This window comes from Siniperca chuatsi, linkage group LG22 (genome assembly GCF_020085105.1).
Source record: "Siniperca chuatsi isolate FFG_IHB_CAS linkage group LG22, ASM2008510v1, whole genome shotgun sequence".
Taxonomy (NCBI): domain Eukaryota; kingdom Metazoa; phylum Chordata; class Actinopteri; order Centrarchiformes; family Sinipercidae; genus Siniperca; species Siniperca chuatsi.
This window is the reverse complement of record NC_058063.1, coordinates 14,598,556-14,625,443: the sequence shown is the minus strand read 5'-3', so window position 1 is coordinate 14,625,443 and position 26,888 is coordinate 14,598,556. Positions and strand designations below refer to the sequence as shown.

The 26,888-nt window shown below is 40.9% G+C and overlaps 1 protein-coding gene across 3 annotated transcripts in view; it reads left to right on the top strand.

Moving 5' to 3' along the window:
• Positions 1-2,255: 2,255 nt before the first annotated feature.
• The window catches only part of stim2b (stromal interaction molecule 2b), a 45,273-nt gene continuing 20,640 nt past the window's right edge, over positions 2,256-26,888 (top strand). Inside the window, exons 1-2 of one of the 3 annotated variants that reach the window (XM_044184639.1) lie at positions 2,256-3,928; positions 23,759-23,889. In XM_044184639.1, the coding sequence (XP_044040574.1) occupies positions 3,796-3,928; positions 23,759-23,889 (264 nt within the window). In that variant the 5' untranslated portion in view covers positions 2,256-3,795. The remainder of the gene's footprint in view (positions 3,929-23,758; positions 23,890-26,888) is intronic. The other 2 variants (XM_044184640.1, XM_044184638.1) reach the window with 2 other exon arrangements.

Genomic DNA, 26,888 nt, shown 5'->3' with positions numbered 1-26,888 from the left:
TCGCTTCCTCTGGGTTATTGTATAAAACCTTAATGTTTGACAGCTTTTTAGTCAGTCTTGCCTCAGTATGTTGCTGTCTGATCTTAATTGAATATTTCTCTCAGTTTGTGTGATGGTAAATATTTGGACAGGGCGTACTGTATTTTGGAAGCTCACTATAGGTATGTCTAGAGACGGCAGAAAGGGTAAGTGACGGGTAGCAGCATTGAGGGACTTGACCGTTCCCCCACACCGCCCTCCTACATGTAGCATCTGCTCTATTCCTCCCTCGTTGTTGGCTGCCTTCCTCCCTGCTGCCCCCTCTGTGGGCTCGTATCGAATTATGCTCGTTCTTCTCTTTCGTCTCTCCCTCTCTCTCGGTTCCTGCTCCATCTGCCACCTGTTCACTAGGACTCCCACAGCTTTTATCACGCACCTCCTTTGGCCCCCAGGAGTCTGTTCCTCCTTAGACAACTATTACCTGCTGTGTAGTTCACTCATGCAGAGGTCCCTCCTGGTGGCTGATGTGTTGCATTGCAGGGAGATGTGCCTTCTGTTCGTCAGCACTCTGAGGTTGGCCACCACTGAAAGATTTCTCGTTGAAAGCTGTATCGAGTGCAGTGAACCTAAGAGCAGTACGCTGCCCGATGTTTTTGCTTTGTTCTCTCATTACTGATGGTATAAATTGACAACAACTATCAGGTTAGATTTTCAACCACATCAAATTGAACAGTACAAAGAGACAGCCCTGTGTAATGCCCCTGTCCCAGCTGTGTTTATACAGATTACAATTACATACTAATGTTTTCCTGTCTTGCATATGAAATACTGTTGTAGCAAAATTAGTTTTTTAAGATATGCCTGATCAAAAGATTTTATTTTTGAAAGTATAAGGAAAAGATTAAGATAATTAAGATAGATAATTCCTAAGAATTCAATTTAAGCAACACACTGTGAAAATGCTCCACCTCCAGTGCAACCTAAATATGTAAAGTTCATTTATTTTAATAGTGCTTTCTCAGAAACGTGTCAGAGGATTTCACATCAAAACCAAGTAGCTCAGTACGCAACAGAAGCCGAACAAGCACAGGACAGGAGGATTCCTGACACCGCCGACCACCAACCCTCAGTAGATGCAAAGCAAAAGTTGGAGTCTGTAATAAGGTCTACTATGTACTGCAAGCAATGTAGCCTAATTTTTTCCTGGCCCATCTCTTGGAACAGATGTGCTGTTTTAATCAGTGCTGCTGTCTACACATGGGTCTGTGAAGGCAGGATTTTTCTAGTGAAAACATTTTCATGAAAAAGACGTTTGCTACTGTATTTCTATTTTGACTGATCTAACCATGACTTAACACGTTACGTACAACTGGAACAGCTGTATGTTTCTTGTAAAGAAGCACATGAGCCAACTTGCAGATCTGAATGTAAATCATTTAACTATATATTCATGGAAGGTTTTGACAGTCAGAATGTCTCCGCTAGCTTGCATCTTTTATTGTGGTTGCATGAAGCAACTTAAGATTTCCTCTGTACCAGTTTATATCCAACAACAACTATCCCCAGAATTGAATGTTCCTTTGACAAAATCTTAACCATCCTGTTGTTGGAAACATGATGTGTTGTTTTTACACAAGGAAGCAAATAGCCTAATATTGAAATGAACCTCCACCCAATTTGCATGGGATAACCCTGACAGTCCCCATCCACCCACTACGGGAAACCCTGGCTTTAAAGAAAGCGTGGAAGTTCATTCTTGACTTTGGAAAGACTAGTTTGACAAAAAACTCAAGGTCCACTCTCCAGAAAAAGATTTTATGTGGACCTTGAGTTTTTTTTGGTCAAACTGCTGTTTCCAATCCTTTTTTGGGGGGCAAAAATCTCTATACTTCAGTCAATAACTTTGTAATGTATTCCATGTGTTGGGCCCAATTAGCTTCTTTACATTTACATAACTCATTTCTTTAAATTATTCTTCACAATACACCCAAATTACACACTGTCAAACCTATCTTAAAATTAGCTTAAAATTATTAACAAAGACATCAAAGTGGAAAAAAGATGGACTTAAGTGCTTTTTTTCCATACTCAATCACTGCATTTGGTAATAATAATAATTTAATAATAAGTTGGTAGTGGTGTAGTAGTAGGCCTAGTATAGGCCTAGTAGTAATGGTGGTATGGGGACATTTTCAAGGGGCCCAAAATGTCCAGTTATGCCCCTATGCTAGCCAGAAATAAATGGTAGCAGATGGCTCCAAAGTAAAGAACTAGGCGCTAATCAAGAAAATTGCTACAAAAAAACGACATTTTATTTCCCGCGCTGAGCGTCTTCAGAAAACACCGTCTGAACCAGCCAATCAGGCTCTGCCATGTTGGGACACTCCAGCCAATGAGAGCGCTCAACCAGGAGGAAAAACTTGCATGGCTCGGAGTGGGGAAGAGAGGAACAATGAAGCGTGTATCATCCTCCGTCCGCGTCAGCATGACAGGAAAAAAAAAACGCGAAGTTTCAGAGGAGGATTCCTCTGCTTTGGACGCGGTTCAAGAATGCCTCTGAGCCCCTCAGCTCGGCCAAAAACACCCGACGGCAGTGAGTTGTGTTGCCCACTACCACTGCAAGAAACGCGGGGTAGCATGGAAGTGATGCCCCGCTGCTCAACAAGCCCCGCTGAATTACTCTTAAAAACAAAAACAAAAACAAATACCTTCAGGGCTGTCCTGCACGCGGGGCCAAATTAAAATCCTGCCCCCCTCCTCTCCTGATGTCAAACCATTTTGCACGCTGACTTCCGCCCCGCTTTGCTCTCCCTCCCTAGTCTGCATCAGCCGGCGAGCAGCTAATATGACAGGAGGATACATTATCACACGGAGCCATGGAAAGCTGACTTAAAAACTTCATTTAGACAGTAGGCGGATGTCGTGTGCGGTTGATATAGGTCAGGGAAGGATTCGGGGAAACGGAGGAAGACGCGAATGTATTTTTTGATGCAATGGGATTTGCTACTTTCGTATGAAGAGGCGGACCTATGAGACGCTGCGAGTTCAATATGCTGAAGCTGTCCCCGGTGTTTGTATACTGTACGTGGAAGTACAGAGACTGTTTTCTTCCAACTCACAGGCCTACGTAAGGATTTAATACAGTACTTGATATTATTTGTATCTCACGGATATCCACGGTAAAAAAAAAAGATATCTTTTTTTTGGGGGAGTCTGTTTTTGTTTTGGACAGGGAATTCCTTCAGAGGCTGCATGTGCTTTGCTCCTTAGCTGTCTATTCACTACACGGTCTTTTTGTTTTGTTAGCTAATATACATTTTTTTTTAAAATTGATAGAATTAGAAATGGGGGGCTGGCTTGTCGTAGCTCGCAGCAGTCACCCCTCTGAAACAGCCAGTAAAGCCATTGGAGGCTATTAGAGTTTTATAGAATTTTTTTTTTGAAGGGGGTCTTCTTTCAAAGTAGTTTGGCTTCTTGTTGACCCACGATGAACCATTATTTTGTTGGTATTTTTCACGCTCCTGTAAGGTTTTGTGACAGCAGTGACTGCTGTTTTAGCTGTTAGCCGGTAGGTTTGCAAACTAATCTACTGCGTGTAAGTTGGTGCATTTTCCAGGTGTCCCCTTTTCTTGTGACACCACCATATTTACACTCCTGCTTAAAAAGACTGTTTTTTTTTGGCAGACTATTGCTGTGTTTTCCAGTCTGAACCATACATCTTTTTTTTTTTCGCAATTGTCCCCCCCCCGGTGCTTTAAATCCCCACTCCCGGCCCCACGGATACGATTGACTAGATTTTCACCTCCTTTTTCCACCATGAGTTACATCCACAAGGTATTGAATGTATTGCTACGTGGACTCGTCATCTATGCGGTACTGGGCTTGGAGTGCACTTACTCCAGTGATCTACCCAGCCACTCGTCTGATGCTACAAATGTAGCCACCACAGGTAAGCGCAGTCCATGTCGGATACAAGTGTCTCCAATTTACTTACGCATACAGCATTACCCCCCTCCCTCCTCTCCCCCATCTCCCCCATCTTCTTCTTGTTCCCATTGGCTTTCTCGGGGAAAGCCGAGGAATGCCCTGCGCAGGGGCTTAATGGAAAGTGATGCATTTTGTGTCGACGTTCACCCCCCCCTCCTCTCCCTCTCTGTACATTGCCAAGGAATGCATGACATGACACGAATGCAGGACGCATCCTCACCGAGGGCATTGAGTATTTACTGTAATGGTACTCTTCAAGGATGTTGTGGAGGGTAAACCTACCCATCCGCGAGCCATACACCCATGAATAATAACACACACATGCAGTGTAGTAAGTAGCATCAAATGTATGCAAGTTACAAGATGACAGGTCCCGTCTAATAAAGGAAGCCCACCTAAATGCTCTCTGTTTACATTAGTAGGTGATTTGAATCACGCTGATCAGTGCCAGAAGGCCACAGGTGACTCCCCTCTGAAATTGTGCTAGTGACATAACCTCGAGGAGGATTTCCATCTATTTGCATCTGTTTTAACCAGGTACTCTTGATTGGTTGTTCATTTAACAGGCGTTTGTACATGACAGGTGCCTTAACCGGCTAAGATAAATAAAAGCAGAAAAATGAGTAGAAAGTGCTATTTCTTTCATTTGATGTGTTTGATTATTTAACAGGGACAATGCAGATAGACATTGTTACATAGGTAGAAGTTTTGCAGCAGATATAATGTATATAAGGCATCTAGCTGAATCTGATTTGCAGCCCATGTCCCATTTTAACATGTAGGTTACATGTACATCAGAACAGATAACACGGTCTGTGTGCATGTGTAAATGTATATATGCTCATGATTGTATATATGTTAACATACAGGTGACATACTGTATAAGTGTAAATGTATATGTGCATTTGTAGGTGTACATGTACAGTATGTGAACACTGGATCCATTCAAAACCTATTCAATGTTCTTATCTTTGTTATTATGTAAGCCATTGTTTTACGTGTGTATTGGAAACTTAACATTTCTGATAGTGTGTCTGATAGCATAAATTCTATCAGGGTGGGAAATTAGCACCAGCCAAATGCTGGTAAAATATTTAAGTGGCTGGTAGATTTCAGACACAAACTAATGATGTATTATTGAGTGACTGGTGAATTTGAACACCCTTGTCTGTCAGTGGCTGGTAGATGTTACACTAACCCGCCTGACTGAATCCGATAATAACGTCATGCTGATATTTTAGTAAGCTAAAGTTTCAGTCTGTCAGTGGTGGTTAGTGTTATTTTATCTTATTTTAAATGTGGATTACTTCCTTTAATTTTCTTTGAGATTCTACTTTTACTATGGAAACCACTTGCTTTTATCCACTCAGACGACCTCAACCCTTGTCAGTAACATAGAAAGTTTAATTGAAAGTGACCACAGACTGAGGTCAAACAATACTCAAGGTATCTGTAATAACCGCTGAATATGTAACTGGAGTGGACATTCATATAAATATTTTCAAAACGATATTCTTGCTGATCTGTTTTGACAAGCCTGCAGAGATTTGTTTATGGTTGTGCTTTAAGCCTTTTACTTCTTTTCATGCACTGGCAGTTTGTTATAGCTCTGCTGTCTCTGTTAACTAAGCTCCAAACAAAACACAAACTAGGATTTAAAGGGATAGTTCAACATTTTGGGAAATACGCTTATTCGCTTTCTTGCCAAGAGACTATTTCTTGGCTCAGACCAGTTGCCAGGCAACCAGCGGAGAGTCCAGGAAGTTACTGGCCAAGAAATAGTCTGGCACAAACCCCCCTGTAAAACGGAGAATTGGTGTTTTTACACTTTGGCTTTTGAACGGGTTAAATAAACAAGATATAACGTGTTAATTGGTGAGCTTTAGAGGTGCTGGTAGGTGGATTTTGTTACCTTTGGACAAAGTCAGTTTGGCTCTTGTCCCCTGTTTCCAGTTTGTATGCTAAGCTATAAGCTAACTGGTTATGAGAGTGGTATCGATCTTCTTATCTAACTCTCGGTAAGAAAGTGAATACATACATTTCCAAAAGTGTCAAACTATTTCTTGACAATTGACAAATAAAAGCAAACTCCACCCACCAATGAAGGCCACCAAATGCAGCTGCAAGCTCAAACCACACCCTAGTTTTCACATTTACAAGTAATTAGTGAAACATTCGCCTGCAGCAGATGTCCTTCACTTTCCACCGCTCACATACCCTTACAGGCAGATTATCAAGGATGAGTCAAATAAGGTGTCACTGATGCAAATAATAACATTCATTTTTAGTACGGTTTCAAGTGAAATCCCATAAAGGTACATTTATAATGTTAATTTCAAGTGTTTATTTTTTGACTCTTTTGCACTTTGGGCTATTTGGGCTGCACAAATATTAATGAGTTCTGTGTTGTACTGCCAGCACTGACAACACAGTTTGCCACGGCAACTGAAGACGCACACAAAGCCTTGTAAATGGAGGTCTATAGACTCATCTATATATTTATGTTCATCTTACACATCTAACCCCTGTCTGTTTGCTAAGGCTGCTAGAGAAAGTAATAAACTGTCTGTTTACAAGTGTTATGCAGCTCCTGAAAATAAATCAGGGATGTACAGATTAATAAGGCAAAAAGCACACTTGCCCTTTTCCACAACAACAGCTCAACAGTGTAAAAACGGGCCGAGAGACGATGTCAGCCCTCTCTCCCTGAAAACAATGAAGTGTAGTGGATGCAGAGATAGTGGTGACTTAATACAGTGTCAGTAAACATGACCGCAGCGTTACCCTTTTCCCAGCCGGCTCCGTGGAAAGGTCAGCTGCCTTTTCACTGGTCTCGGGGTCAGGAGAGGAAAACACAAGTCTGTGTGTGTTCATGCTCCTGTATATGCAGAGTTTCCTTTCTAGATTAACAGCTGCCTGAATTGTGTTTGTGTTGCTATGATGTGCTGAAATGATCTTAATCTTGGTTTTAAGGTGTGATATATATGTTTCACAAATCTCCTTTAAAACAGGTAAGTTTTAAAGCTTTAAAGCAAGACTTTTGAGAGCATAAATAACACCTTGTTCCTCTTACAATTGAAAAGTCGAATTCATAGGGAATAAAACGCATTGCTCAAGTCAGTACGCCCAGCCTGTTGCTACAGCCTTGGTTGGTCTGGTACGACCAGTAGCTAATAGTGGCTAAAGATAACCTGAGGTAAATGTTGCTGTATAACAGACATTACTGAGTCAGTTTGCTGACTTTATGACTCTTGTGCTACTGTTACTGTAGCTTAGCATTTTAGCTAAATGCTAAACAGTAGTTCAGCTGAACTGTATTTTAGCATGTAGCATTATCACTTAGCCACATTCAGAAATTAGGTTACATAACTGAGTGATGCATGTCTTTGGGGATGACTATATTTGCCTGCAGGTATATTTGCACACACACACTTCAGTTTCCGCCAACTGCCACGCACATTCAATAGTATTGAAGGAATTTCTTGCCCTGGTAACTGAGGTTAGAGATGAGGCTGTTGTTGTTGAATCAGTTGAGGGTTCAAAGCTGCCATTTAGCATGCTGGGATAAGCAGCGAGGGGGTGGGGGGTTGGGTTTAACATTTGGTGGGTCAGGCAGCTCCCTTGTGATTTTGGATCTTCAAAAGAAGCTGGAATTTAGTTTCAGAAATAAAGCAGGGAATGGTGATGGAGGATGATTACACAAGTGTGCAATTTGTGGTTTATGAGCAGTTGTCACCTTTGTCAAGAAAGGTGATAACTGCTGGAAAGGTGACTACGTGTCAGAGTTCCCTATTGGTGTAGAAATTTGGATATAAAATGTTACATTTCAACACCACTATGGCTAAAGATTAATCCATGTGTAGATTATCATCTCGTATTAGTTTTTTTCTGACAGATAATTGTACCATAGTTAATAATTGGCATTGTCATTTCTGCAACCGCAACTAGCTGTCATCATATTGAGCATCAGCCAACATCTTTGTTCCGGTCTAGAAAAGGTATGCAACTTAAAAATAGAAAGTAGCTGACGTTTTGTCTTTCATTCTTTCTTTTTCCGTTATCTTTATCTTGGAAGAAAGACGAAGATGAATCAGGTGCTGAAGTAGTAATTGATGTTGGTGTTGCAGATAACCAGTTGCACATGAATTGAATGTCATGTTACTTGCATGCACTACAGTATGCATCAAATTGAGTGTTTGTTTTTTTTAAAAAACATGAGCAGATGTAAACAATAGGAATCATAAGTCATCTCTATGCACCTTTAGAAAGGTGCATAGAGATGCAAAACATGCAAAAAAGAGAATTGTAAAGGGGATGGGTTGAGTAGCAATGTGAACGTGGTCTTCCCCTGTTTTAATGGTGTTGTGTATTTAGCTTGTTTAGCGTTTCAACAAACAAAGCCCTTCCCTCTGGCTGCAAGGAACGTCCAGTTCTCATGTAATGTGCCTGCTGGATGATAGCTGTCTCAGATACAGGGCCCCCATTTAGCATAAGCTTTACATAACTTACAGAAACTGGCTGCTGTAGGTTAAATTACACAGACTCAACTGTAGTAAAGCAAACGCGAGTAGATCTTTCTCACACCCTACTTGTCACGTACTGTATTCCTACATGATCTATAACTCTGTCACTAAGGTTTCATTCAAAGCTTTGTTTTGAATTTTGAGAGAATTCACTGAATGTTGCTTTGTTTATGTTGCTAAATCAGAGGTGACATTGGTTATCTCAGAGCAGAGTGACTGCAATAATAAAGGGATTTGTTTGGAAAGGAGGTTCAACATTTACCTATCTTGCCAGTGCTTGCTTAAGTACTGCGGGGAGCATAGGAATTTGCATTTTGTGATACTTCCGTCGCTGCTGGCTGGCCCCTAACTAACACACACACACACACACACACACACACACACACACACACACACACACACACACACACACTTGAGGAAAGCCAGGCTTTCTTACTTGCTGTGGTGTTAGGGCCTTTTGGGTTCGCTCTGGGGGCTAATAGTGAGACTGTCAGAGTGAACGTGGAGCGAGTCATAATGTCCTGGTTCTGTGGTGTACAGCTTAACAGGCAAAGCCATTTCCTTTCCCTGTCTAGAACAGACTGTTTTGTAGGAAAATTGACTTTGCGCTTCTGTACCAAAACTTTGCAACCAACCCTGAGAACAGAACATCATTGAGAAATGAGCTAAATACATTTAAACTAAATTGACCATTTCAAACTATTTGCACATTTCATTACTTAAAGCTGCACTAATAAATATTTTTATATCAACAGTGGATCAAATTGTTATGTGTAATGTGAAAGAGGTAGCAGAGAGAGAAATATCATCAGTCTCTGCAGTTCCTCTCAGCTGAAGGACTTCCAACCATAGCAGGCAGCTGTTTTTAGCAAAAAAAAAAAAAAAAGCTCTGATGAACCCACTGTACGCTATCTGCCCAGCACCAAACGGCAGACAGCTAAAGTTAGCGACTAGCTGGTGAACATAGTGGAGCATTTAGCAGCTAAAGAACTAGCTGTTTCCCTCAGGAGTTGGTGGAAGCCAAAACAGCTAAAAGCAGACTGAATATTGGACCTACTGTCATCAGGTGGCCAGAAGCACGACTCAAAATGAATGATAATGTTGCTCTGTGTCTGCTGGTTGGGTAAATAGGCAACTATTACATCTCCCATATCAACTTTATAAGTTGATAATATGTCAGTGTTGTGTTTACAGCTTGTTTCTGCTGCACCCAAGTGGCCACATTTCTTTTAAATTGAATATTGCTTAAATGCAAAATCCATCTGTCAAAAGAGAGTGTATGTCCAGTTATAGATCATTAATGATCTCAAATGAAAGGCCATCATTACATCGCCGCACTGACGCCGCTCAGTTGCCCAGTCAGCTTCCACCAAAAGTGGACAGCTGCTGCCCATCTCAGTCAGGGGCTTTAGGGTTGTGATCCAATCGAATGAGGCCGGTCACCAATCAGAACACAGCCCCCACCTGCTGTATTTATAAAGCCACTGGTGAAGTTTTCCATGTGCATTTTCCATCATGCTCCCTGTTGTGGCTGCTGCTGACCCAGTACTGACATTGATGTGGCGGGTTCGGAGTGTTTCTTATTACTGAGATCTGTCACCGCCGCACCTTCTGACTTTCAGCTGGGCTCACCAGGGAGATAATAGGGCTTTATTTAATGGTTTACCCCACTGTGCCCACAGTCACCAGCCATGGCACAGAGCACAGATTGGATTTGAAGTCACTAACAAGTGCTGAGACGACCAATGATTCCCTGGCTTGTGAGCACTGTTAAGTTGCTCATCTCCACTGAGGAGATATTGTTGTTTTTTTCCCCTTTTGTCGACATGCAATTTTTTTCTTTTTTAATATCTCCTAAGACATATTAACTGCCACATTCAAAATTTCTGTTTATGATTACGAGGACAGTCACTCTATTTTTTTTTTGTATCACTGTCAAATAACTTAAAGGTTATACTGAAACAAATCCTTTGTTTTACATTCTTGAATTTCTAATGCACACAGCAGTGTGTCCTAGATAATTCTTCATAAGCAGACACCAGCAACCAGTAAGCTGATTCACTCATGCAGAAAGCACCTCAGTAAGAGATGTAGGTCACTGTACTCTGCTGTAGAGTGTGTCCTGCTGCGAGTGGCCTACTGTCTGCCCTCTCCCAGTCCAGAGGGGGCTATTGTAGTCCTCCGCCACACTTTAAGGTGTTGATCCCCAAGCTGGCAATGCATGGACGTTGCTTAGCTGGGTGAGCCCTTCATGATGGATACACACAAGCTGGCAACACTACATGCCAATAAGCATAAAAAAGCACCAAAGCATACAGTGATGTGTATACGCAAACACATTTGTAGAAGAAATTGGCCTAAGTTCCTTTTTTCATTCTCACTTCCTCTGTCTTTGGTTGTTCTCAGTTTGATGTAGTCAGGTAGAAACAGTGCGGAAACGGGTAGGTGATTAAGCGGTGAGTAGACAGAAAATGAATCAAACATCAAAATGTTTTGATAATGGTTTTTTAGCTTCTCTAATGCGAGAAACTGCTACTTTTCTGTTTTTACATCATTGAAAATGAGTTTTGTAACACTGGTCAGACAAAACAAGCAATTTGAAGAAAACCTTTGGCACAAGGAAACTTTGATGGCCACTTTTCACTGTTGACATTTCAGAAATAAACATTTTATAGACTACACGATGAATGGATTTATCACAAAACAATTGCTGTTATTTCCCCCCTTAAAACAGAAAGAAATCAACTGTCCACTGAATAAGAAGAATAAAAGGCTGACAGGGGTCACAGCCTCGTCCTGTTATGAGAGTGGCATCCTGCTGTGATAATACTCGTCACCTTAACACAGGAAGAAGCCAATGCCATGTCCTTCACAGAAGCCAAAAATTGTCACCGTGGCTTTCTCGCTTTGCATGTCATTTGCCAGCTAATCACATGTAGTTTTCTCAGCGTTGCAAGCGAAATCTGACATTTTATTTGTTGTGAGCTTAGAGATTTAACCTACAAAGGTTTAATTCAATGTCTTTTTTTGTTTTCCAGTGTGAGACTACCTGTGGAAGGCAGTTACTTTCTAGTTAAAGAGCAACCAAACCCCAAAACTCAAGTGCATCTACCCTGGAAATTCAAAAAATGCCTCTAGAACGTGAAAAAGTATCAACAAGGGCAGCGCTGGGAGGGGGCGCAATTGTCAAGATTTGGACCTGAATCCATCAACAACACTACTAAATACCCATATACATTGGTTTTCAGCTGAAAAAAGTTGTTTGGGGGTTTAGTTACTCTTTAAAGTAGATGTTTGACTATTTAGAAATGAGGAAGGTGAACAGATTTCGCATTTTAGCGACAAAGCGAATAAGCCAAGAGATGTCATGTCTACAGTTGATTCTCCATTCAAATTCAGTCAAATGGATATATATATATATATATATATATATATATATATATATATATATATATATATATATATATATATATATATATATATATATATATAATATAATTTTTATTTATTTATTTTTTGAGTGGGATTTATAGTTAGATATTGGACATCAGGAGCAGTCCCCTCTGATTTCAGGGACTTTCCCTTGGCAAAGGGTACGTGATGTGGTGGCCTGGGCAAGAGGGGCAAAGAGCGGTGTGGATTTCTTTGGTATGCTGTCCCCTCTCAAGTCTGTCTCCGCCAATGTTCGTGCTCTGGCCTGTGCTCATAACAAACTAATATAAAAGCAGAGACCAAACATAACAGGGAGCTTTGGATGCAAATGTAATCAGTGAAGGGAACTGGAGAAAAGCAGCATAAGGATGCATGCCTCTATGCCTTTTCTTCCGTCTGTTTTTATGTGTAAATAAGCAACTGTTTGCTAACAAGTTTGCCATATCAACTTAAAAAATGATAATATGTCAGTGCTGGGTTTACAGCGTCTTTCCGCTGCTCCCACAAAAATTCAGTTAATGCAGGTTTAAAGTTTTATAGAATTTCAAGGGTTCCTTTCCATTGATTAAACATTGATTTATATTGATCATGCAAGCTAAAAATCATGTAAATTTGTATATCAGTAAAAAGCAACATGAGATCCAACTATCAAGCCAGCAGATTAACTGTTTTTTCCCCCCCATGTCTTGGTTGGGCGCTGTAAGGCTGTGGTGAGTTGACTGCTAATCCGTCATAGGGCTGCTAACAGTAGCATGTCCGGACCAACAGGTGGGTTCTCAGGAGCCACTTGGCCTTCCCTTGATCTGTTCCAAAATGGACCCAGTTAGTATTACACATCAAAGGACCTGATTACAACAGAATGACTTTCATTTGTTTTCTTCTCCTCCTTCTCTCCAGCAGCAAGTGGGTCAAAGGTCTGCCAAAGGTTTAGGCCGTCTGTCTGCACATGGTGTTTCATGAGACTGTAGCTTATGTTTTGTTGTAAGATGCAGGCAGTAGGTAACCTTTTTGCCAGTAAGAAATGTAGCATGTTGACATTTTATCTTTGTGTTGCCACTGTTAATCCTCTGTATTGCATCACCTGCGTAAATCAGCTGTTGTCTTTTGTTCAGATTTGATAGGCCTCTTTCTTTGGACTTAACTCCACGAATTTACATTGGTGTTGTCTGAAGTGTGTCGCTTATTCTTAGCTTCCATACTCTCGTCCATATTTAGGAGGACCAAGTTAAAATAAAAACATCAGATTCCTGTCAAGCAGGAAGGTAAAAAACATGCACAGGAAGCTGGCAGAGAGCCAAACCTGCTGTCTGCTACAAATCGTCTCAGCGAGACATTCCCATACTAACGCAGTGGTGTGGGAGTGTCCAAAACCATTAAATGTACCTTTTTAGTGCCACTTTTCAAAATGAAACTGAAAGCGCACTTCCTTACCCACCGTGCACACAGACATCGGCTTGTTTTCACAAACCTTGTTGGTTTAAAGGTAGCAGTAAAAGTTTGAACGGGCTGTTTTCAATGTTCCTTTCCTTCACATAAATGTCATTTTAAATCTTTCTCTTTCAAGGCCATGCAGAGGTCTGAGCTGTGAATTTTGACAGTCCAGATATTTACAATTTGCACACATCTTGAACGATGCTCTGGTAATGTACGATCCAACAAGATGTAAACGTTACACTTACACAAGAGCAGTGTGCAATATTTAGTTTCTTTAACTGCTTAAATTGAAGGTGCAAAATGTTTTCCTTTTCAAGGTTGTCTTGCCACTAATGAAATCAGGCTTTTTTTTATGACAACGTACTTGTAATATGATCCCTCATATTTGAAACATAGACAAAGCTGTGTGGTTAAAACTGCTGCAGTTGTCCGATACAACACATCTGTTGATGCAAACAACATAATAATTAGAATCTTATAAGCTTATAAGCTGAACACATAATTGTGAAATGAAACCACTACTGAATGCTAATGTTGAAAATCTCCGTACATACCACATTGGAAACCATCTGAATTTATATGGTTTGAATTCCGCTCCTTCCCACTACAATAGGTTAATTAATATGTATCGATTCATTTCAAAAACCTGATTTTATTTTTATTTATTTATTTTACAGTTCACTAATTCAGAAATACAAAAAAAAGTTTCATAGTCACATTGCAGCTAATTTAAAATTTCAAGTCAGGTCAAGATATCAGTTGGTCAAATTGGATTGGTGAAATTGAAGATGAAAAATTCAAACTTCATTCACATTCGGGTTACCAACGCTCAAGTGTCTAATCTGCCTAAAATGCAAGAAGCAGATAGCGGAAGCAGGTAGCCCAGAAGTCCACGTTTGAATTTTTCATTTTGACTTTTGTTTTCTGAATTTACCCACTCTAATTCGAGCAACCTGATTTTTAATTTTTTTTTTTTTAACCTGTCTTTTAGATACATTTTTAGGTCAGAATTTAACAATTACATTTTTACATTTTTTTATATGGACACTTTTTTTTTTCAAATGTTGTATCTGAATTCATAAGCCCTAAGATTTTTGCCATAAAGTGAAATTGCTTAATAAAATTGTTCAAAGAGGGTAATTCAAACAATGTTAATTAAAATGAAGTTGCTTTTCAAAGTAAAATATTTCAATTCTATAAATTCAGTGGTACTTTAAGAATTCATAAAGTGACTATTTTCCCAATTAGGTTTTCAGTTTCTTATAAGATTACAGCTATTTCTTGCTTCCATACACATCTGGCTTTCTGTTTTTTGTTACTATTTTCCTTCTTTTTATTTGTTTAACCAATTTGTCACAAGGTCAGGGAACATGGGTACCATACACTAAAAGAGATGCTTCTCAGAAGTCCAGTGGGAAAGTCTTAACCCTCAGCTTTCCTTTTTTGAGGCCATGACACAGTTGAGGAACACTTAATCCCAGTTGGGGTTATCCAGGCTTCCGTCTCACAAGTGTCTTCCGTACACTTGTGTGCATGATTTTGACTAAAATAATTTATTTTGCCTTGTAATAACTAGTTGTGCAAGGACATTGCTGCATCCCATCCCATTACCGCATGGCCAATGCATGTTGAGTTCTCATGATGCTTTTCATTGTTCATTGTTAACTTTTAAAGCCTAGCATGTGATCTCTTCCTCAGACCAGCTGTCTGCTCCCTGCCTTGCTTTCTATAGACCTACACTCCATTAAACTTATAGCCAGAGGAGCATGTCAGAGGCCGAGCACTCGTTTAATTATCTCGCTCTGCCTTCTTGTCTTTTCATTCTCCCCTCCTGCTTTTCTTTCTCGGCCCAGCCGCATATATCACACATCTCGTGTTCAGGGCTGTTATTGAAACATTCCTGGGACGCCCGGGCGCAAGGAGCGTCTCCTTTTCTGGAAGTTTTTAGATCAGACTTGACACCCCCCCCAATTTGCCCTTTTTTTTTTTTAAGCTGTGGCCTAAGCAGAGGATTACTGATGCTCATTAAGGTGGTTTAGATGGGTAAGGGATACCTTGTTCCAGTGGAAATGACTGGGTTCAACAGGTCAAAGACAAAGCTCCCTATCCCCCATTGAACCAAAGATAGGGAAGTAGAAGGCTTTTATCTGTTAAGTATTTGAACCTTTTTAGAATCCGCTTTTGCAAACTTAAAGGTGCCCTGTGGAGTTTCCTTGTAAACAAACAAAGGTCCTGTTTACATTCAGTGATTCTCTCAAACAAAATGGGGACCCGTTCGTAAAAACATTGCTCCAAACTCTACAGGGTACCTTTAACATGCTCAAAACACAGTCAGACCTTGGAGAGCTGCAGAGTCCTAAATGAGTGAGTCTGAAAATCCACACACACCTGTATTGTTTGCATAACCTGTTGTGTACATTCAACAAATTGCAACAAAGACAATATAGTTCAGAGTGGATTAGGTTTAGTTGAGACATGTTGAATGTCTGGAGCCTGGACGATGTATCTTAGTGTGTGTGTGGTTTTGCAAGACTTTGTTTGGGCTGGACTGTGTATGTGGCTCTTAAGAAATCTGCATCGTGTCCATGGATGCATGTGGTTTTATAAAAACTTTTGACTTCCACTCTGGGAAATGGGTTAATTATGCGTTTATGTGTGGCACTGTGCTTATGTGTTTGCTTATCAATGATTTTGCAGCACCATATTCTCCTGCCATGCCCTAGGGCACCCTGGGGAGTTCACCTGTCAGCATAGCAGTAGCTCAAACATAACAAAAACTCAAACCATGACAAGTAAATAATGCTTTCTTTGGCAAGTGCATCAAGACGGAGAATGAATTGGATAGAGACGTTTTCTGTCATCTGTCAGATCCTTTCCCTCCTGCAGGCCAACTCCATTAAAGCCACCTTGAGCTTTTTAAAAAAAGTTTCCTGTGTCATGTACACTCATGACCCGGCCATTTTGACAGCTTGTGCGAACTGAGAGTAACACTTTCTGTATCTTGTTTCTTCCTCTTCAACTAACTACCCCTCTTTCTCCCTCACTCTCTCTCTCCCCGACCCTCTGCACTAGCTGGTGGCATTTGTAGGTGGCTAATGATATTTGTGTCTTATTAATGGCTGCTGATGAGCTGAAATGGTAGACTCTCCAGAAGCTTTATTTACTTGCCTTTAATACTGACCCGTCAGCTTGACTTATGACACTGCCATATGGGCACTGGTTACAGGGGACAAGTCTGGTACACATTGACATCACATCCCACCCCCAACTTTCACACGATTTGGAGCATCTAATTGGTGTATACGAAGTGCAATTAGGCTTTATTTCAGCTTTATTCACAAGACACACAGACATATGTAGCCGCTGTTGTTACGTCGGGCCAGAGAGGTGTCATGTAGTGAATAATGAGACTGGAAGAAAAAGGTTCCCAGCAGCAACAGATCAAATAGTATTCTCTTATCGGTCTCCAACTAACCTCTATTGTTAATTGACTGAGTAGGTCAATAATACCACTGAGACATAGCCTATATCAATGCAGACAGTAAGTTTGTATGTGCAGACTGTAGAACTACATCAGAAATATCATTGGCCACTTAGGCTGTCTTAGAAAATCAAGTCAAGTAGGATTTTTTTTTTATTGTTCTACAGTCTATTTGGCATCTTGTGTGTAACAATAATAGAAACAAAGGTGTTTCCCAGGATGTTTAAAGATGAAACTGAGTCTCCCTATAATTGACCAATCTAAGCTTCCCCTGCAAGCTAATGCTAGGTAATGTTTCTTGATGACCAGTTTACCTACCCTAAGGAAGCTGCAGTAAATTTCATCTAAATGTTAATTTTGTGACATGTTTTTAGGTGCTAATTTTACCTTTGGATCTTGTGTTGAGGTTTTTATGTTGAGTTGACATTGAGTTTGAACAGGTTCTTGACGTCATTTAACCGAATGGGATTTTGGTATGATCTGGAGCGTGTCACTGTTAGGCCCTACATGTAGCTGACACACATCTTTTTATGTGGCTACAATTACTCATTCACTTATTCCTCAAAACAAGACTCGGTAGTTAGTTAGTGAGCAGTAAATTAAGAATTTGTACACTAATGAAAAAGGGCCGGTGTAGAGTCATACCTAACAGTAATTTCGGTGTCTATAAAATGAGACTCCTTACATTGTGGGACTGTTGGAAAAAGTACTTTGTCCATTGCATTGAGGGCACTATATATTTCACTTTCACACAGATAACACAGACACTCAAATCAAACAGCTGAAAGTAAATCGTGCACTATATTTGCAAATATGGAGTGATTTCGGACACAACTCAGGAAAGTTGAGTAAGTTCTTGCTCGCCTGTGATTGTAGCTTTGTGTGAAAGTGGATGGGCCATGTCAAATTCTTGTAGTCTAAGTGAAGCTGAGAGTGATATCTGAGAGTATGAGGCTGAAATACGAAGAGGTGAAACTCTCATGTGGCGCGTTTGCTGAAATATTCTCTAATCTGCTTCCGCGTTACTTCATCCTGGTCTGCTCGTCGAGTCTGCTGCCACCTGCACTCTCTGCCATTCAGCACCATCTTAGACACTGGAGAGTGTGTATGAGTAGGTGCCGTGTGTGTGCGCAAGGTGTGTGTCTTTGGTGATCGTTGATATGTCTCCTGTCTCGAGAGAGAGAAAGAGGGAGACAATGTGTGAGCAGGAAATAGCTGAGAAAATGGAGAAATCTTCAGCAGTTTGCGGGTAAGAAGAGGCCACTTCAGCCCCCTTGGCTCCCCAGAGTCACATGTCAAGCCCATCATATCCTGCTATCTTAATTCCACGTCGCCTCTGCCCACACCCACCTGCTCCCCTCCCACCGCGCGGATACTCTTACACTGAATCTGGCTCCTCATCCAAAATCGGGTTTGAAGTGAGGTGAGGGGAGAGGGGATGTGCCTCCTCCTCCTCTTCCTCCCAGGTGGAGAGCTCACTCTGTGGGCTACGGGACGCTGACGTGGAGCCTCTACTGCTGGAGCTCTGAGCCCAGTTATCGGCTTCTCCTATGGGACCAAGCAGCTATTTTGATTTTAAATTATAAAAATTTTCTGCATAAATTCCAAAGCTTCAGTGTTTGATGGTGGAAAATAGAGACGTATATTTCCCTAATATATTTTCAAATATGTGCAGAATCTTTAGTGTATTTCTTGTGAAAAGAGAAATGTCGTTCAGTGCATTTCTGTTACATCAGTTATATTGTTCTGTGCAAAGTCCATCAGGCAAAATGCTGCAGGAAAGTGCAAAGAAACTCGTCTAGACAATCTCGTTATCTTACTTTGTACATTCTGTCTTAAGTCTTGATATTTTTACTGTCAAGAAATCTCTCAGTACTTTCCAGCTTCCCTATCCTGCCCGTGGCACTCAGTCACAAGCCTATTCGTACCTAAAGAAGATGTAATTCTTTCAAAATGGGTCACAAATATATAAGTTCTATTAAAAAAAAGGTAATTTCCTAAAACAGCTGGGCACTGTAGTTTTTAAGCAAATAGAACCCAAACAGTAACAGATATTGCATTTGTTGGGAACTATTTATAGCTGCGGATTAAGACACATTTGGTACAATACCTTACTGAGTATTTACAGAAGCAGGGCAGGGTGTTCATCATATTGAAGGAACAACAGTGTGGTTCATTGTGTTTTTTAATCGTTTTTTGGACAATAATGGTCTGTGGCACAGAGGAATAAGATATATCAGGCTTTGGCAGCACAGACAATACTTGTTAGTAGGATCAATTAATCGTTCCTTTAAATTTATTGCAGTATCCTTCTAGAATTAGAAGGCAGAAAAACAAATTTGTCTGTCACATCTGTCATATTACCACATCAAACCTGCCTGAGGAAATGTTTATGTGACACTGTGAAGATATCGTTCTCTAACATTTGAACACACTACACACCCAGAATGCAGTGGGCTTAGCGAGCTAGGTCTGCTGTATCTATTCAGTTGTATAAACATGATGTCCGCAAGTCTCAAGGGATCGGGTTCAAGGAAGTCCCCAAAAAGTCACCGTAAACACATCAGACACAGACTCCTCCCTGTCTGCTTCTCCTGTCGCCTACTTAACAGCTTTCTGTGGAAATAAAGACAGAGCCTTATTAATGACATGCGTATATTGTGTGGAGAAAAAAAAGAAGTTTGGATTCACTTTAAAGGAAGCAGCTGACAGCTAAATGCTTTTGTTGTCAGATTCTTTTGAACCAAACCTGCTGCCCTCTGTGACAGCTTGCACACATTTGTGAGTTATGGCAAAGTGAATTACTGTACAACTGCTTTCCTGCTTGTGTTTGCCTGCTGCCTGTGTGTGTGTGTGTGTGTGTGTGTGTGTGTGTGATTAACATCTGCTTGTGTGTGTGTTTTAGCAAGGGAGACCTCTGCCATTGTTGGGCTTTTACATCCTGACAACTGGGAGCCTGATGGGTTAAAAATAACCCAGCGCTTTCCAATTTTGTCATCTTTTGGGACTGCTTCTCCCGGCTGTTTTGATTTGCCGTGCGTCCCCCTGGAATGCTCGGGGTCACTGACGGCCACTTCCTGTCACATGGTTCCTCATTGTAGTGCTCGCAACTGTCCCTAAACATATTGAAGATACTCAAAAATAGGACACCAGGGAAGGAAAGGCTTGTGCTGTCATATTTCTGAATTGCACACCAGGTGGCCCAGCCCAAATACTGTCAGCGAATGACAGCGTTTTAAATTATTATTATTTTTATCTTAGAATGATCTTTTCCTTTATGAGCTTCACAAGATAAGTTGGTTAATGAAGGGTTCTGCACACATGCAGAACAGAATTAGGCCACCGGTATAAGAGGAAATGACAATAAAAAAAAGATCAACATCATAGAAAGTTGTTTATAAAAGTATGCCGTTATCAATTCTGATGTCTCTGCAAAACAAAGAATGAAATGACATCCTATTGTGAACAGGGATTCACAGTAGGCTATGCAGCCATCCATGTTTCTGTGTGTCTGTATGTGTGTGTGTATGTACAACACAAGTTAAGTATTTGAGTTTTGTGCCTGTTTAAATAACCAAACAGACAGATAGATATGCATGCTATGCAAACAACAGGCTATGTAAACTGCACTGGCGAGCTAAGCAAATGCATTATGTAACCCGTTCTCAAGCATCAGATGCTTTTTGACTGGAGACAGAATGACAATGATCTGAAAGATACCTTATTGTGTAGATTTTCTTTCCTGTCACTGATAGATATGCTATATTTTCATCTAGTGTGGTTATCTTAAAGAGGGAAGATGAAAATCAAAGCAGTATTTTGTGGTTGTTTTGGTCCTCAAGGTTTCATTATTTTTGTAGTGAGCAGTGTTAAGAGGAATTACGCTACGTGCGCTTATACACCGGGCAGTTTGGTAGAGGTCAAACAGGCCGATTCTTGATTGGTGCACACTATGTTGTCATACCAGGAAGTAGCTGGTGATTTTCTAATTACAGCAGCTTAGTCAAAACACGAGTTAAATATTTTGTTCAGTGCTGCCGCGTCATCATGTTAACAGGTGGAGATTTAAAAGCCACTCTGGTTTCACTCACCCAGCCAACCTACTGTATCTGTTTACACAAAAACAAACGATCTCTGTGTTATCCAACCTCTGGTACTGTATCGTCGTGAGGCTCAGTCCAGTTGCAGCCCTTTGCCAATGCTGGTTTCTTAATTTGACCTAGACATCCTCCCCAGTGTCCTCTCATCCAAACTTTGCCCGGGCACACGTCCAATCAAATGTCTCCTTTTGCTTCTTCTGTGGATTGCCAAGTGGCAACTATAACTAACGTGTCGAGTCTTGTTTCAGGAAACAGATCCTACATCAAAAACACACAGAAAATGCCACACAGTCGCCTATACACTATACTGTACATGCTCATGCACTTTTTTACATGCATTCAAAAAGTTATGACTTATTTGCAACTTTTTTGCAGTATTTGAGAGTTGTGAATGTATTGTATTATGTGCATTTTAAATATAAAAGGAATACTTTGATATTTTGGGAAATTATTCGCTTTCTTGTAGAGAGTTAGATGAGAAGACCGATATCACACTTGTGTCTGTGTGTTTAAGTATGGAGCCAGAACCAGCAGGTGGTTAGCTTAGCTTAGCATAAAGACTGGAAACGGGGATGAACAACTAGCCTGGCTGTCCAAAGGTAACAAAAAGGCCCCATAACGTTTTTACACTTCGGTTTTTGTATGGGTTAAACAAACAAGATATAATGTGTTAATCAGAGAGCTTTAGAAGTGCTGCTGGGGCGCTTTTTATTTATTTATTTTTACATTCCCCTGTTTCTAGTCTTTATGCTAAGCTAAAGACTAGCTGCTGGCTCCAGCTTCATATTAACGTACAGACATGAGAGCGGTATCAATCTTCTCGTGTAACTCTCAGCAAGAAAGTGAAGAACTGTATTTCCTCAAAATGTCAAACTTTTGAACTCATGCTTTAATGGCAAGAGATTATTTGTACATTTTCTACATTTCATAAAAAGTTTTAATTTTTTTATTTGTGCAAGTGAAAAAAATTTACTGTTGAGTTTGTGCAGTTGCATTTTGTGGATCCCAAAGCACTATGTCACAAAGAATAGACATTTTGGACACTATAACATGATTTTCTAACCATCTCTTGTTCACATTTTTGGAGTTTTCTGGTGGCTTTTCTATTGTACTGATAGCTCCTCTGATACACTACTCATTGCCAGGAGCAACTAAAAGCCCGATACGTGTGTTTGGGTGGTGTGTTGCTGTGTCTACTTGTTTGGGTGTTGTTGTGTCTGTCTCGACTCCTGTGTGGCTTTGTTTGGTCTGAAACTGTTGCCAAACTGAGAGCCTCATTATTTGTTGGGCTTGGCACTACTTGGACTGACATTAAACAAGCGGTTATAGGTTTAAAAAATAGTTTCTGTCATTTTGTATCCAGTTTATGGAGTGATGTATTTACGATTGTGACTTCAACTTTCTTAAAATGGGGTTTTATGCTTGTACGTATGTGTGTGTCTGTGTATGAGCCACTGTTTCTGTGGTTGTATGTGTGTTTTGTGGCTCCACTGAGACAGTTTGGCACCTGGCCAGCTCAAACTGTCCGTCGCTTGGAAGGCTGGAAGTAATGGGCTCATTTCCCCAGTGGGACTGAATTAAAACAAGTAGGGGATGCCTGGGGACGCTGCGGGAATGACAACAGCACATGCGAGAGTTCAGCAGGAACTTTGAAACACATTTCATAACTTGTCCTTATTCCAAATCACACAAGGAAGTGGCATGCATTTTAATAAATGCCTGGAGAGAAGGTGTGGCCACCCCCGTGGAGGGGAGTGGAGCCAAGTTAGCACAAACTGGCCGTAAGGATGGAGCAAAATGAGTCGTCCAGTATTCTTCTAGGAAAACAAATATCATGCGAGGCACATCTTAATATTCTTTGCTTCTAGACCACAGCGAGTGACTGTATCATCCCAAGCATGTGTCTTAGCATTAATACCTCTTTACAATCTTGCAAAATCAGAAGTTTCCATGTGCTGCTGCTGTTTTTAACCTGTCAGCAAATCACTCTAAAAGCTGCAGCTCAAAGTGAGTCTGCCATTCAAGACACCTGGCATTTAGATGTAATTAAAACCAATTCCTATTGCATGAGTGCCAATAGGGCTGCTACTAAGGATTATTTTCATTATTGATTCATCTGCAAATTATTTTCTCAATTAACTGATTAATCGTTTCATCACAGTTTCCTACAGCCTAAGGTAATGTCATGCTTTTTCCGACCAAAAGCACAAATTCTCCCCTTCTTTAACAGCCTGGAACCATCAAATATTTGGCCTTTTTGCTGGAAAAAAAATTACTTGAATGATTAATTGATTATCAAAATAGCTGCCAATTAATTTTCTGCTGAGCAACTTATCGATTAGCTGACTAATCCTTGCAGCACTGTACTGAGTTAATAAAGATTTTAAAACGTTGGCTTACGCTTAAGGAAAAAAATGGGTCATCGAATAGATATATAAAACAAAACATGGACTGTCTTTGCAAACACAACCTCATTTTACTACAATAGATGTTGTGTCACTGTGATTGTTTTGTTTGGAATGTAATCTCCACTTTGTAGCACGTGTCATCGCCTGTGTGCCAAGTATGCAGTTTTCAATGAATCCCATGGCTGGTACAAACTCTGCAGATGCAGCCTTCACCTGGAAGCTACTGTTTGCTAACAATAAATCCACACACAAGTGTGTATATATACTGATGTAACCGTGACACGGAAACACTAATTGCTAATCTGCTTGCTCCTGGAGTAACTGGATATGTGATCAGTGTGTACATTTCTTTTGGCTGCTTGTTAACCTTCACCTGACCTTTCATCTCTGACCTGAATTTTTCGTCCCCTGCAGACCCCTGTCTTATAGTGATGCCGCCATGCATGGGCGAGGCCGACCGCTTCAGTCTGGAGGCGCTGCGGCACATCCACAAACAGCTCGACGACGACAATGACGGGGGAATAGAAGTCAACGAGAGTGTGGAGGTGAGCTTTGTGAATATACTATAATATATTTATATTTTTGATTTTGGGTGTTAAGGCGTGTTGCCTGAGGACACGTGACAAGGCACATGGGTTGTAAACAGTACCTAAGACAAAACCTTGAACATTTAGGCCTAAGTAGTGGTTTCCAATCTGGGGTCAGGACCTCCTGAAGGGGTTTCCAGAGTAAATCTGAATTGGTCATCATGATTAAAGGGAAAGAAATATTTATGTTACACAAAATTATGTATATTTTTACTGAATACTGAACGATTTTTCCTCTTAAGACCTTTAAAAATCCTTCATAAGGTAGGAAGGTAAATGAACTCCTTGGTTAAACTGCTTAGAACTCATATACACACTAAGGCCATAACCGGTGATGGAGGAGTCACAAGTAGACATTTTATTAAAAGAGGCCACAAGCATAAAGGTTGGCTATCACTGGGGTAAAGGACCAAACCTTTAGGCCTCATATTACATCAAATGTAATAATTTCTCCTCACAGTCCGCTTGCTGTCCGTACAGTGTGTGCGCTGAAAAACTGTGTTTGTACACAGCCCTGGCTCTGTAAATGGGAAACAAACAAAGTGGCTCGGAGCGAGCCACACAACACTGTTCCAGCAATGATTTGTGTGTCAGGTAACATTAAATTAGTTGGCCACAGACATTCAGCTTACTTTATTAGTTTGCCAAGATATGCTGCTGTTGTGACGTTAGCTATAATAGCAGGAGAGTTGTGAGTATCGCTGTCTGGAGCTGGTGTGCTGGCTCTGGGAAACTGTCTCGTCCTCTCTGGCTGTTAGCTTCGCAGCAGCAACTGGAGCGACAGTTTGCTAACCCACAACCTAGCTAACATTAGTTCCATTACTTGCTGTGTCGTTGTTTGCTCTATATAATGGTATTTGTCATGGTATTGGATTTCTCCAGAATCGCATACCCCACCTTTTAAAGACCCATAAAGTTGTCGTAAAACCTTTGCTAGTGATCAAATAACTTTTAGATGATGCAGTTGAAGAACGGTGGTAGTGACACTGGTTGTGTATGTGTGTGTGTTTGTGTGTGGGTGTGGTGGTGGTGGTGGTTGTGGGGGGGGGTGGGGGGCTGAAGAGAGAAAGAACAGGTTTCTGTGAGTGACTAGAGGGGTAGAACTGACACCTGAGAGCACTCTGACCTGCCGTGCCCTCTGCGTCTCTCGGTAATCAACGACCTCTTACGTTCAAAAGAAACCACTTGGGACCATGGTCACATTCTGTGTGTGTGTGTGTGTGTGTGTGTGTGTGTTGGCAGGAGTCATTTTTAACTGGCTGAGAAGTGCTGGTGTGAGTAACGGTTATACCCTGCAGCGGCCCCTCAGTAGAGCCGGACACTGTATGAGTCCTGTCTTAAGACCCCTGAGGTTCGCAGTGTGAGAACTGGCCCCCAGCCCACATTAAGGCGATATGCATCTATGCATATATCTCTGATGCTTGTATGTGCTACACTGTATAGGTGCTCCCTGCCCTGTTTTCACCCTTTGTCTTTATAAGGGCAATCAGTCGTGTCTGTTTCTTTCCAGCAGAAAGTCCCAGTTGTTTTTGGCCGCCGCTCATTACAGAGGATTTCCAAGCTTCTTCTCTGGGCTCCGGTGTTGGGCAGAGCAGGGTTTCATAACATGATGGATGCCCCTTTCACCAAATTAGTGGCTGTCTATCAGTTATGGAAGAAGGACATTGTCATGTGACCAGGAGCGCAGGACCGAAACAAGTGGATTTTCACAGTCAGGTTAACTGATATTAAGTGAAAAGACTTGCCTGTCCTTTGCTGGAGGGTTAACGGTTTTAGTCTCACACTCTTGCAGATACTGTATACCGCATAAAGTCTGTTGCATGAAGAAAAACAAAGCCATTTTGAAAACTTGTCACTTAACAATTATTTTCTTCAGATTGGCTACTGAAAAAAAGGCTCAAATCCAGGGTCTTTATGCAACTTCAAATCAAATTTCTCCTAATAAACTAGCATTATGTTCAAGGCTTTTGGGCCTAAAACATAATGTCAACTGAGCACAACACTTTGATTTTCTTGAAAAATGTCAAAATTAACAAAGGTAACGAAGAGTAACATTGTAACGAAAGCAGACCAATGATCTGAGCTCTTGGACTTTCAGTATGGGATTATGAGATTTACTGTATGTTTTACTTGACACACAGTAAAAATGGCCTTAAAAGAGCTTTCAGTAAAAAGGAGGATGCAGCAGAAAGCACGTGTTTGTCCCTGGATGTCATTTTTAACAGTAAGGGCAACTGTAGCTCATGTCAGGCTGATCAATTATAGTAGGGTTGGGGTTTGATGCCCGCCTCTTCCAGTCCACTTGCTGAAATGCCCTTCAGCAAGGCACTAAACTCCAAATGGGGTAATAAAATTTAAGTCACTTTGGACACCATTTACTGTTGGTTTCAGTACATCAGTCTCTTCCTGGAAGTGATGAGTCGAAAGGAGTGACACAGTTATGAGGGAGGGTGACGAGTGTGGGGTCTGGACGAGACCTCGTCACCCCCTCGCCCCTTTGCCACCTGGCTGAAACCTTACACTCACCCAACAAAGATCTCATTGGCACTTCCTGCTTTTCCTTGTCTCCCCCCCACACACACCTTTATCCCAAAATTTGAGAGGATGAGAGGATGGTCATATTTGTAATGTTATAGCCGTGGTCAGGATATCGAGTTTTTCATGACATGCATTTCAGAGATTCTCATGCTGGTGGTAAAGATGACATGAGTGGTGATATATGGTGACAATGACACCAGTGGCTTTGGCTAATGTTTACCTGTTTGGGTTTGTAGAGCTTGTCGAGCAGTGAAGGAAATCATTTATGAATATTATTCACAAAATGTAAGAAAAGCCATCTTTTAAGGCCGATTTGATGAAGGGTGAAAAGGACTGGCTTCTTTTTTTGTTTTTTTGAAAGCATTTCTGCTTTAAATCGAATACCGTTTTGGTATTGAACTAGACAGTACACATTGGGT